The sequence below is a fragment of the Mus musculus genome, chromosome 17 (genome assembly GCF_000001635.26).
Source record: "Mus musculus strain C57BL/6J chromosome 17, GRCm38.p6 C57BL/6J".
Classification (NCBI taxonomy): domain Eukaryota; kingdom Metazoa; phylum Chordata; class Mammalia; order Rodentia; family Muridae; genus Mus; species Mus musculus.
Window position 1 is genome coordinate 17,964,096 of NC_000083.6, and position 13,009 is coordinate 17,977,104.

Genomic DNA, 13,009 nt, shown 5'->3' on the forward strand with positions numbered 1-13,009 from the left:
CCTGCATCCCTGGAACGAAGCCTACTTGGTCATGATTAATGATTGTTTTGATGCGTTCTTGGATTCTGTTAGTGAGAATTTTATTGAGTATTTTTACATCAATATTCATAAGTGAAATTAGTCTGAAGTACTCTATCTTTGTTGGGTCTTTATGTGGTTTAGGTTTCAGAGTAATTGTGGCTTCATAGAATGAATTGGGTAGAGTACCTCCTGTTTCTATTTTGTGGAATAGTTTGAGCAGAACTGGAATTAGGTCTTCTTTGAAGATCTGATATAACTCTGCACTAAACCCATCTGGTCCTGGGCTTTTTTTTTTTGTTGGGAGACTATTATTGACTGCTTCTATTTCTTTAGGAGACATAGGACTGTTTAGGTCATTAATCTGATCCTGATTTAACTTCCTGGTATGTCTAGAAATTATTCCATTTCATCCATGTTTTCCAGTTTTGTTGAGTATTGCCTTTTGTAGAAGGATCTGATGGTGTTTTGGATTTCCTCAGGATCTGTTGTTAGGTCTCTCTTTTCATTTCTGATTTTGTTAATTAGGATGTTGTCCCTGTGCCCTCTAGTGAGTCTGGCTAAGGTTTTATCTCTCTTGTTGACTTCTCAAAGAACCAGCTCTTGGTTTGGTTGATTCTTTGAATAGTTCTTTTTGTTTCCACTTGGTTGATTTCACCCCTGAGTTTTATTATTTCATGTTGTTTACTCCTTTTAGGTGAATTTGCTTCCTTTTTTTCTACAGCTTTTAGGTGTGCTGTCAAGCTGCTAGTATATGGTCTCTCTAGTTTCTTTTTGGAGGCACTCAGAGCTATGAGTTTTCCTCTTAGGAATGCTTTCGTTTTTCCCATAACTTTGGGTATGTTGTGGCTTCATTTTCATTAATCTCTAAAAAGCCTTTAATTTCTTTCTTTATTTCTTCCTTGACCTATGTGTCATCGAGGAGAGTGTTATTCTGTTTCCAAGTGAATGTTGGCTTTCTTTTATTTATGTTGTTATTGAAGATCAGCCTTAGTGCATAGTGATCTGATGAAATGCATGGGCATATTTCAATATTTTTGTATCTGTTGAGGCCTGTTTTGTGTCCAAATATACGGTCAATTTTTGAGAAGGTACTAGAGGTACTGATAAGAAGGTATATCCTTTTGTTTTGGATAAAATGTTATGTAGATATCTGTTAAATCCATTTGTTTCATAGCTTCTGTTATTTTCACTGTGTCTTTGTTTAGTTTTGTTTCCAGGATCTGTCCATTGATGAGAGTGGGGTGTTGAAGTCTCCCATTGCTATTGGGTGAGGTGCAATGTGTGCTTTGAGCTTTACTAAAATTTCTTTAATGAATGTGTCTGCCCTTGTATTTGTAGCATAGATATTCAGAATTGAGAGTTCCTCTTGGAAGATTTTACCTTTGATGAGTATGAAGTGTCCCTTCCTGTCTTTTTTGATAACTTTGGGTTGTAAGTCGATTTTATTCGATATTAGAATGGCTACTCCAGCTTGTTCCATCAGACTGTTTGCTTGGAAAATTGTTTTCCAGCTTTTCACTCTGAGGTAGTGTCTGTCTTTTTTCCCGAAATGGGTTTCCTGGGTTTCCTGTAAACAGGAAAATGTTGGTCCTGTTTGTTTAGTGAGTCTATTAGTCTATGTCTTTTTATTGGGGAATTGAGTCCATTTTTATTAGGAGAGTTTTAAGGCAAAGTAATTGTTGCTTCCTGTTATTTTTTGTTGTTGTTGTTAGAGTTTCGATTCTGTTCTTGTTGCTGTCTTCTTTCAGGTTCATTGAAGGATTACTTTCTTGCTTTTTCTAGGGCGTAGTTAATGTCCTTGTATTAGTGTTTTCCCGTTATTATCCTTAGAATGGCTGTATTTGTGGAAAGATATTATGTGAATTTGGTTTTGTCATGGAATACTTTGGTTTCTCCATCTATGGTAATTGAGAGTTTTGCTGGGTATAGTAGCTTGGGCTGGCATTTGTATTCTGTTAGTGTCCGTATAACATCTGTCCATGATCTTCTTGCTTTCATAGCCTGTGGTGAGAAGTCTAGAGTAATTCTAATAGGTCTTCCTTTATATGTTACTTGACCTTTTTCCCTTACTGCTTTTAATATTCTGTCTTTATTTAGTGCATTTGTTGTTCTGTCAGGAGGAATTTCTTTTCTTGTCCAGTGTATTTGGAGTTCTGTAGGCTTCTTGTATGTTCATAGGCATCTCTTTTTTTAGGTATGGGAAGTTTTCTTCTATAATTTTGTGAAAGATATTTTCTGGCCCATTAAGTTGAAAATCTTCATTGTCATCTACTCCTATTATCTGTAGGTTTGGTCTTCTCATGTCCTGGATTTCTTGGATGTTTTGAGTTAGGATCTTTTTGCATTTTGCATTTTCTTTGATTGTTGTGCAGATGGTCTCTATGTAATCTTCTGCACCTGAGATTCTCTCTTCCATTTCTTGTATTCTGTTGTTGATGCTCGCATCTATGTTTTCTGATTTCTTTTCTAGGGTTTCTATCTCCAGGGTTCTCTCCCTTTGGGTTTTCTTTATGGTTTCTACTTCAATTTTTAGATCCTGGATGATTTTGTTCAATTCCATGACCTGTTTGGTAGTGTTTTCCTGTAACTCTTTAAAGGACTTTTGTGTTTCCGCTTTAAAGGCTTCTGTTTACCTGTGTTTTCCTGCATATCCTTCTTTATGTCCTCCATCATTATCATGAGGAGTGACTTTAGATCTATGTCTTGCTTTTCTGGTGTGATGGTGTGAACTTGCTATGTTGGGAGAGTGTGGTTCTGATGATGTCAAGTAACCTTAGTTTCTATTGCTTCTGTTCTTACGCTTGCCTCCTGCCATTTGATTATCTCAAGTGCTAGCCGCCCTCAATATATTTGATTGGAGCCTGTCCTTTCCGTAATCCCAGTTGATACAGGACTCCTCAGAGTCCAACTTTCTCTGTGTTCCTTTGATTGCTGGCTTCTGTGAACCTGAGATTCTGGATATGTCAGAGTTCTTGGCAGTCAACCTCCTTTGAGACCCTGAAATACTGTTGTGACCCAGCTCCTGTTATCCTGGGATCCTGTTGTCCTAAGACCATGGGCATATTACAGTGCCTGGAAGTGGTGTCACCTTTGAGGCCCATGGAGCTGTCTGATCTGTTTGAAACCAAGGTAAACCAGAACTGCTCAAAAGGAACCCGAGCCTCTGGTCAGGAAGGGCTCTGGTTTCCTTGTTTGCTGTCACAGGTCCATCACAATTGGCTTGGAACAGATGTTTTGTTCCACTCACTAGTGATCCTAAGATCTCGTGGAGAGTCCTCTGGGGACTGTAAGGGTGTCCACCGATTCTGCACCCAAGCTTACCCAGTGCTGGTGCTGACCGGGAGGGACTTTTGCCCCCTTTCAGGCCAGTTTTCTGCTTCCATACTGCTGTCTCAGGTCCCACGTGATTGGCTTGGAACAGATGTTTTGTTCCACTAACAAGTGATCCTCCCATCTCTGTTTTTAATATTCTTTCTTTGTCCTGTGCATTTGTTGTTTTGATTATTATCTTATAGGAAGCATTTTTTTTTCTGCTCAAATCTATTTGACATTCTGTCATTTTTCTGAACATTTATGGGCATTCTTTAGGTTAGAGATGTTTTCTTCTATGACTTTTTTGAAGATGTTTACTGGCCATTTGAGTTGAGAATCTTCATTCCCACATATATCTATTATTCTTAGTTTTGATCTTTTCATTGGTCCTGAATTTCTTGGATGTTTTAAGTTAGCTTTTTGCAGGTTTTTTTCTTTGACCATCATGTCAATATCTTCTATGGTATCTTCTATGCTTGCAATTCTCTTTTCTATCTTTTGTATTCTGTTGGTGGTGCTGTGTCTACTGATCTCTTTCCTATGTTTTCCATCTCCATTGTTGTCTCCCCTTTGGCAACATTCCTTTTACAAATATTGGTGTCCATATGTTTGAGATAATGGATAATGAGATATTATCTTGGTAGATTTTTCCTTTGATGAGTATGAAGTGACACTCCATGTCTCTATTGATTAATTTTGGTTGAGTGTATTTTATTAGATATTGCTATGGCTACTGAAGTTTGCATCTTGGGATTATTTGCTGGAAGATCATTTTTCCACCATGTTACTCTGAGGTAATGTCTATTTTCATTGCTGAGATGTGTTTCTTGTATGCAGGAGAATGATGGATGTTGTTTTGCAATCATTCTTTTACCCTGCACGTTTTAATTGGGAGAATTGAGTCCATAGATATTAAAATATATTAATGATCAATGTTTGTTATTTCCTGTTATTTTTGTGTTGGTGGTGTTACTGTGTGTGTGTGTGTGTCTGTATTTGTGTGTGTGTCTGTATCTCTGTGTGTGTGTGTGTGTGTCTGTATTTGTGTGTGTGTGTGTGTGTTTGACTTTTCTTTGCTGGTATGGAATTATTTCCTGTGTTTTCCTGTTAAGAGTGGGGTGAGTAGTTATCCTTGTTGGGTTGCAGTTTTTCTTTTAGTATTTTTCATACAACAGACTCATATGCTTACAAGTGTGTTATAGGCCAGAAGGTGTTTTACCTTTGAACCAGTTTCCATTCCCTCACAAGATTCTAGACAAGCACTCTATCATTAATAAAACAACATCCGGCCTATGAATAAATTTCAAGAATATAGCCTGTATGCAGATGTTATAGCCCACACACTGTAGCATAAGAAAATATATCAAGCTTCTTTAACCTGAGTTGTTCACAAAGACTTCTTAGTTTAATTGGCTGCACGAAATAGAGTTATGAACTAACTCTAAATCAGGAAACACAGTAAAAGTGAGACTTATTCTCATGAAGCTAAAAAAATAATCACAGAAGTTCCCTGAGGAATTCTACTTCTAGTGTTATCCAAAATTGTGGCATGTGCGTGACTCCATTAATACCTTAAGCAGCAGTGAAGATTCAAGATACTCTCCAGTCTGAATAGGAATTACACTCAAAAATAGATGGCAGGACAACTCATATCAATTAATCTCTGGATTACCTAGCAGAGAACAAGTGATCAGATTCTGTGGGTGAGGGCACAGGGTACATTCAGCAACATCTGTCACATTTGGTATTGTAGGAGGACTCAGATGCAGCTAGATTAAAGTCTGTCCTATCACTATTTAGGTAGCATTCTGGGTCATATTTTCTCTTAACCTCATTCTAGTCTTACAAAAATGAGAAATAATGAACCTTTTAGAGTTTTTGTATAGGTCAATCTAAGTTCTGTATACAATAATTACAGAATGCATGTTTTCTCAGAAGTCCACAAACTTCACCAAAATTCAATAAATATTACCCTCTAACCAACATAACACTAAACTGTGCAGTCATGTATACTTTTTGTATACCTAGGTGAGAGAAACTTCTCAAGCAGGGAAAATAGATGGCACTGGATTGAATATAGAGATGGTACCTATCTGTCACTGTGTCCAGCTGTTTCCAGAATTTTACTTCATATTTAAGCATTCCTTATGCTGAAGTTAGGGTCTTTCTACTGTGTAAGAAACCAAGATACCAAGAATCATCACCAGTAATTATACTTACACATTATCAAAGATTGCATGTGATCATAGTTTTGTTATAATATCCTCTATAAACTGTGGTGATTTTAACCTTCTATCTTTATAAAATTTCAAGAGAATCACGGTAATCAATACTCAAAAAGAGCATCTGGTCTACCACAAGTTTGAGGAAAAAAGGGTCACTTTATTTCCATATGTATACTACTCACCTCATAAATATTCACAAAAACTGTCTTCAAAATCTAGAGTGCAGAGTATAATGGTCTGTTATTCATTCTGTGGGTCATGCCACTAAATATCTCTCTCTCTCTTTCTTTCTTTCTTTCTTTCTTTCTTTCTTTCTTTCTTTCTGTCTGTCTGTCTGTCTGTCTGTCTGTGTCTTTTTCTTTCTCTCTCTGCAGTTTACAGTTCATTGCTTTGCTAAATTTTTTTTTGATTAAACTTTTGTCATCTCTCCTCTGAATTATTTCTCTTGTGAACATGAGAACTGAGGAAAAGCCTTCCCCAAAGGATAGTCTATAGATCCCACCACATTCATTGATTTGTTAAATTCCTGTCACCCACATTTTGCTGCCTGTTCACATTTAGTTCATTGTCACTGCTGCGGCATAAAGGCTTATTATTTTTTTTGACAATTAGTCTGAAAATCTTGAATTGTTTTAGGAATAAGCAGAATCTGGAGAGCTATGCTATCCAAGAAAGGCATCCAAGAAAAAGCTAATTATGGAACTTTACTGGTAAAATGGTTTTCCTCTGGCAGTGAACAGTCCAAATAGGGGTCATGTAAGAGGGAGCAACATCTGAGAAATTGTTATTGTTGAATTTTTTCAGGTGCAGTCAAAATGGAAACCAACTACTCTATCCCTTTGAATGGATCAGATGTGGTGATCTATGATTCTACCATCTCCAGGGTTCTGTGGATCCTCTCAATGGTGGTTGTCTCCATCACTTTCTTCCTTGGTGTGCTGGGAAATGGACTAGTGATCTGGGTAGCTGGATTCCGGATGCCACACACTGTCACCACTATCTGGTATCTGAATCTAGCATTGGCTGACTTCTCTTTCACAGCAACTCTACCATTCCTTCTTGTTGAAATGGCTATGAAAGAAAAATGGCCTTTTGGCTGGTTCCTGTGTAAATTAGTTCACATTGCAGTAGATGTAAACCTATTTGGAAGTGTCTTCTTGATTGCTGTCATTGCCTTGGACCGCTGTATTTGTGTCCTGCATCCAGTCTGGGCTCAGAACCACCGCACTGTGAGCCTGGCTAGAAATGTGGTTGTTGGGTCCTGGATTTTTGCTCTCATTCTCACTTTGCCCCTTTTCCTCTTCTTGACTACAGTTAGAGATGCTAGAGGGGATGTGCACTGTAGATTGAGCTTTGTATCCTGGGGCAACTCTGTTGAGGAAAGGTTGAACACAGCTATCACGTTTGTAACAACTAGAGGGATCATCAGGTTCATTGTTAGCTTCAGCTTGCCCATGTCCTTTGTTGCCATCTGCTATGGACTCATCACTACAAAGATTCACAAAAAAGCCTTTGTTAATTCCAGCCGTCCTTTCCGAGTTCTTACAGGAGTTGTGGCTTCCTTCTTTATCTGTTGGTTTCCTTTCCAATTGGTGGCCCTTTTAGGCACAGTCTGGCTCAAAGAGATGCAGTTTAGTGGTAGTTATAAAATTATTGGCAGGTTGGTTAATCCAACCAGTTCATTGGCCTTTTTCAATAGCTGCCTCAATCCAATTCTCTATGTTTTCATGGGCCAGGACTTTCAAGAAAGACTGATTCATTCCCTGTCTTCTCGTCTGCAGAGAGCCCTGAGTGAGGACTCTGGTCATATCAGTGATACAAGAACCAATTTGGCTTCACTTCCTGAAGACATTGAAATAAAGGCAATATGAGGAGGGGGCTGTGGGATGTGTTTTGTCCCACCTTAGTCCCATTCCACTTTTGTTTCACCTTATGCTGTGACAAGAACATTATTAATCTGAAAAGTACTTCTCTGTCCCCCGAATTTGGGAAAAAAAGTAAAAGTCAAAGGGGCCTAGAATATTCAGAGGGTATGAAAACTGAGAACATGGAGTCTATATATACAGCAACTGGGAAGGCCTTAGACTCACTGGGTTAGGTTTTTCAGGTGAAGTTAGTTGTAGGAAGAGTTATGGTATTACTATAAGGAACTCATCATCTATGGTCTCTTAAGAAGCTCTAAAATTCATTGATCCTCCAAAATGACAAGTCAAACACTGGGTTTGTCTTTGGGACCTGAAGAGAAAGGGTAGAAATTGCTTATGTTGTCCCCCTGGGAATCATTTTTATCAACAAAGGCTAAAAGAAAGGCTGAGAGATGGGATTATCCACTATTTCTTAACTAATAAGAAATATTGTTCCATCCATTTGCCTAAGAATTTCAGGAAATTTTTTTAATGGCTAAGTAGTCTTCCATTGTGTAAATGTACCACATTTTCTGTATTCATTCCTCTGTTGAAGGGCATCTGGGTTCTTTCCAGCTTCTGACTATTATAAATAATGCTGCTATGAACATAGTGGAACAAGTGTCCTTATTACAGGTTGGAGCATCTTCTCTGTATTTGCCCAAAAGTGGTATAGCTGGGTACTCAGGTAATACTATGTCCAATTTTCTGAGGAAGTGCCATAGTGATTTCCAGAATGGTTGTACAAGCTTGCAACCTCAGCAACAATGTAGGAATGTTCTTTTTTCTCCACATCCTCACCAGCATCTGCTGTGCCTGACATATTCAGAGGTGGATGCTCTCAGCCATCCTTTGGATGGAGCACATGGTCTTCAATGGAGGAGCTAGAGAAAGGACTGAAGGAGCTTGCAGCTCCATAGGAAGAACAGCAATATGAACCAACCAGTACCCCTAGAGCTCCCAGGGACTAAACCACCAGCCAAAGAATACACATGGAGGAACCCATGGCTCCAGCTGCATATGTAGCAGAAGATTACCTTGTTGGACATCAATGGGAGGAAAGATGTGCTTGGTCCTTAGAAGGTTCGATGCCCCAGTGTAGAGAAATCCCAAGACAGGGAAGTGGGAGTAGGTGGGTTGGCGAGCAGGTGAATAGGAGGTATTTGGGGAAACTAGGACAGGGGATAATTCTTGAAATGTAAATAAAGAAATTATCTAATAAAAAAGAAAAAAGAAACAAAAAAGAAATATTTTCTAAGTTGGTTTAAGGGAACTGCTATAGGAAAGAACTCTAAAATATAAAAAAAGTGGGGCTTAAAATATTTCTTTGATAGTGAAATAGAGTCAATAAAAAGAAAATTATATACTTTTCTTTAACCATTGCCTACATATGTATATACGGATTAAATTCATTTGATAATCTTCATGTTGACCCATCCTATCTTTCCACATGTCCCTTCACCACATTTTCTTCTCTATCTTTTTTTTTTGAGATTTTAATATAATCATATCATTTACGTCCTCCTTTTTCCTTTTCCAAAATTTCCATATACTCCTTCTGTTTTTTTTTAATCCACGGTGTATTTTTAAGGTTTTTTTTATTAATTGTTACATATATGTAGGGTGAATTAATTTACTTACTATTGTGAATACAGCAGCAATAATCATGGATGAGCAGGTGTGTATGATAGGCTATCATGTCTTTTGGGTACATGACCATGAGTATAATAACTATGTATAGGTTTTGTTTTTTGTTTTTGTGTTTTCTTTCTTTTTTGTTTTTGTATTTGTTTGTTTGTTTGTTTTTTAAGATAGGTGCAATAAGCTTGAGTACCCTTTCCTTTGCCTGTAATCAGGGTACTTTAATAAAGAGAACCCATGCATATACAACCAGATGTTTTCCAATCTTGAATCTAGTAGGAGATGGAGATATCAAAGACACAAAACTAAAACCTCAGGGTGTTTTAATTTGTTTCACATGTAGATGTAAAGTAACTTAGTGGATTCTGTCTACCATCTTGTGGTTGGTCAGACACAAAGCAAGAAAACAAGTCAGCTTCTCTGTCAGGTCTTAAAACCACTTTTCCTCCCTTTTTAGCGCCCTCTGCTGAATCCCTAAGTGTAACTACACAAGGAAATGTGACTGATTAAACCATGAAACCCCTATCTCTTCAGAAGGTACATTTGGGATTGGCTTTTTGTTTCACTCACCCCAAGACAAGCACTATTCTGTATTTTAAAAGAAGCCTACCCAGAGATTCATCATCTTGAACCTCTGCTGGGCTTCCCTCACATACCTAGCTCTTCTGTCTCTTGCCTAGCTCCATATTCCACAAGAATTATGGTTTCTCAGAGGCCAATGTACAACAGATGCTTCAGGGAATATAAAACCACTGGGAAGCCCCTTTTCCTTTTCCCACGTAAACTTTTTTCAACCATTGGTGAGGATACTAAAGCATAGAGAATGCACTTTAAAAAAATCTGGTTCTGTGACCTGAATGTGTAGCTCAGTTGAAAGCATGCTCAGCCTGTGTGTTGCCCCGTGTTCAATTCCTACTACTGTACAATATCAGGCTGTAATTCAGGAGTCAGTAGATAAAGTCAGTAGAATCACATCAAACTCCAGCTATTTTTCAAAATCACTGAGTCAGGTGGCTTGTTATTTTGGAGAATCAGTTATGGCATCATATAGATTTCAGTACTTCTCTGAGCTAGAGCATTGTCCTTTGACATTTACTACAGCATTTACTCTGTGGTACTGCCTCTCCTTTTTGAACTGCTCATAGGTCCAGAAATGAAGGAGCAAAAGCTGACCATTAGCCCTTTGTATCCACTAGTAAAATACTCATTTCCAATCTCCATAAACTTATTCTCTGTAAGTGTAGTGGTCTCTGTTATTAAGAAGGAAATATCTCATTCCTTCTTCCTATATTATCACTTTTTATCACTTAGTTATTACAAGCAACATTCCATACTTTCTTGCATTGTTTTTCTCTCTAAATCTCTTTCAATATGGGCTTTCTGTGCTTACTCTTATGGCTTTGAAGTCTGGTGAACAAGCCATTTTTCTGACAAACTACACTCATAGGGACTACAGGAGTAATCTACCATGCCCAGTGAGAGCACATAACTCTGGACTTCACTTGTTTCTGAATCTGTAGCTACAGGAAAGTGCTCTGGAACTAGCAGGTATGATTTATTGTTGGAAGCCGGCCTGCAGCTCACAAGAAATGGGGTACACCTGGGAGGCAAGCCAGGCCTGAAAAGAGAGGGGAAACTAGGCGGTCAAGAGAAAGAATGGAGCTAAGTCAAGTTTCCTGATCAAAGCTCAAATGTTTAATGGCAAATGCGCTTATAAAGAGGGGGAGGCCCATCCCCACCAATTCATCCTAGAGCCTGGAACCAGCTGCAGGTGATGACTTGCAGGATAGGGTGTAGTCACTGGACTAGCTCAGTGGCCTCCCAGCAGGTAGCAGTATCTTGAAGGGGAACAGCTGCAGTGGTTAAACAATGGAGTGATCTAGGGAGGAAGGCTCCACCCTAGGTAATCTCCTTAGTGGCAGCAAGGTCAAAGTCTGGCTTAGCCTGCTTCAGGCTGGGGAAGGTTATAATTTCCCCCTGCTATTAATATTAAAAAAAAAGCTGGACCGAGGCATAAAATTTATTTATGCTCTATAGTCCTGCCTGGGACTTATGGTGGCTGGCAGCCACACTTGTCTTAGGAAATCTTAGATCTTCCTGAACTATCCAATTCCATCTTGGAGGCTACGTGCAGCTAGTTTGTGTTATATTTCACACGAAACATGACTCTGGTGTGTTATCAACAGCCACAGCCTTTTGGCATGTACTTCTGTTTTAGATTGGTATGGTTCCGAGATCTGGGTGCCCGTCATTGACTGTCCGGCCCTCATTAACACACCTTATTCCCAATCTAGACCAAAGCCACAAGATGTACTTAGAATGCTTCCTCATGAAGATTAATAAATGCCACCTGTGCTGTTGGAGGCAAGGCTGCATTCCTGCTGCAGTCAGGATGAAGGGCGTTGACTGACCTGCTTGAAAAACTAAGTCCGAGACAGTGAAAAACAACAGTTTGAAAGCTTCTTTGGGGGAAGTCAGGGCACTCCATTCAACTGCAAATTAGCAATGATCAAACTTAGATTTTGAGCTCCTGGTGTGGGAGATGTGGCTTTGAGAATTGCAGAAAGGCTGCAGCTTCTCTGGGAGTGGAGGCTGTGCTCCAAATTAACTTTGCTAGGTAATTAAGATTTTAGCTATCTTCCCTAGGAATCTCTAATACTGGAATTATTACTAGACCAGTCCAAGATTGAATTAGAAAAACTGGTCACAATGAGGGAAGGAGAAGAATCACTATAACTCTTTCTTGTGACTAATCTTTCTAAGTCAGACTACAGGGTCTCTAATGTTCTATGTCCCATAAGGTTTAAAAAGCTCGAAGCAAGGCAGTTTAGCTTGTCCAAACTGGGAAAATGGCAAACAAAGGTGGGTCAAAAACATATACCCAATTCAACTTTCTTGTCACTACAGTCAGGGCACTCAGCGAACTCACCTGTCAGCTTGTCACACAAATTCACCACCATGCTTCTGCAGAGTTCTGTGGAGAGAACCTATGCTTTTCCCTTTCCCAATAAGGTAGCTTTTCAGGATCAAGTCATATGCCTATAAGTAGATCCTTTTCATCTCACCTAGACATGATTATGTCTGGTTTTAAGGTACTATGAGGCATTTATTAAGTTCCTTGACATTCAAATTTCAAAATTCTTAAAATAAAAATATGATTTAAATAATGTGCACGGTGATATATTAAATAATGTGCATGGGGATATAATTTCCTCCTTTCTTTGTTTTTTAAGAAGAAGAGTTTTTATGTCTTTTTTAAAAATTAGATATTTTCTTTATATACATTTCAAATTTCAAATGCTATCCTGAAAGTACCCTCCCCCCAAACCCCCTACGCACTCACTCCCACTTCTTGGTCCTGGCATTCCCCTGTACTGAGGCATATAAAGTTTGCAAGACCAATGGGCCTTTCTTCCCAGTGATGGCCAACTAGGCCATCTTCTGATACATACGCAGCTAGAGACACGAGCTCTGGGGGGTACTGGTTAGTTCATATTGTTGCTCCACCTATAGGGTTGCAGATCCCTTTAGCTCCTTGGGTACTTTCTCTAGCTCCTCAATTGGGGGCCCTGTGATCCATCCAATAGCTGACTGTAAGCATCCACTTCTGTGTTTGCTAGGCCCGGGCATAGCCTCACAAAAGAGAACTATTTATCAGGGTCCTTTCAGATAAATCTTGCTAGTGTATGCAATGGTGTCAGCGTTTGGAGGCTGATTATGTGATGGATCCCCCGGTATGGCAGTCAGAAGAAGAGTTTTTAAAGTTCTGCAATACCCTGTCTTTCAGAATTATTAAATTGTTGACAAAACATCTCAAATACTTGACTGCTAATTCTGCTAATTGAGCTGAAAGGCCAGAAGTCTTTATGATTACCTGTTGATTATTTATAAGATATCCACCTCGCC

The 13,009-nt window shown here is 38.9% G+C and overlaps 1 protein-coding gene across 1 annotated transcript; it reads left to right on the plus strand.

The window, feature by feature from the left end:
• The first annotated feature begins 6,362 nt into the window (after positions 1-6,362).
• Positions 6,363-7,582, plus strand: Fpr3 (formyl peptide receptor 3). The gene has a single exon (NM_008042.2). It carries the CDS (start codon positions 6,374-6,376, stop codon positions 7,427-7,429), a length of 1,056 nt encoding a protein of 351 aa, NP_032068.2. The 5' UTR covers positions 6,363-6,373; the 3' UTR covers positions 7,430-7,582.
• Positions 7,583-13,009: the final 5,427 nt, after the last annotated feature.

Coding starts and splice junctions, on each gene's coding strand:
- Fpr3 (NM_008042.2), top strand. CDS start 6,374: ATGGAAACCAACTACTCTATCCCTTTGAATGGATCAGATGTGGTGATC.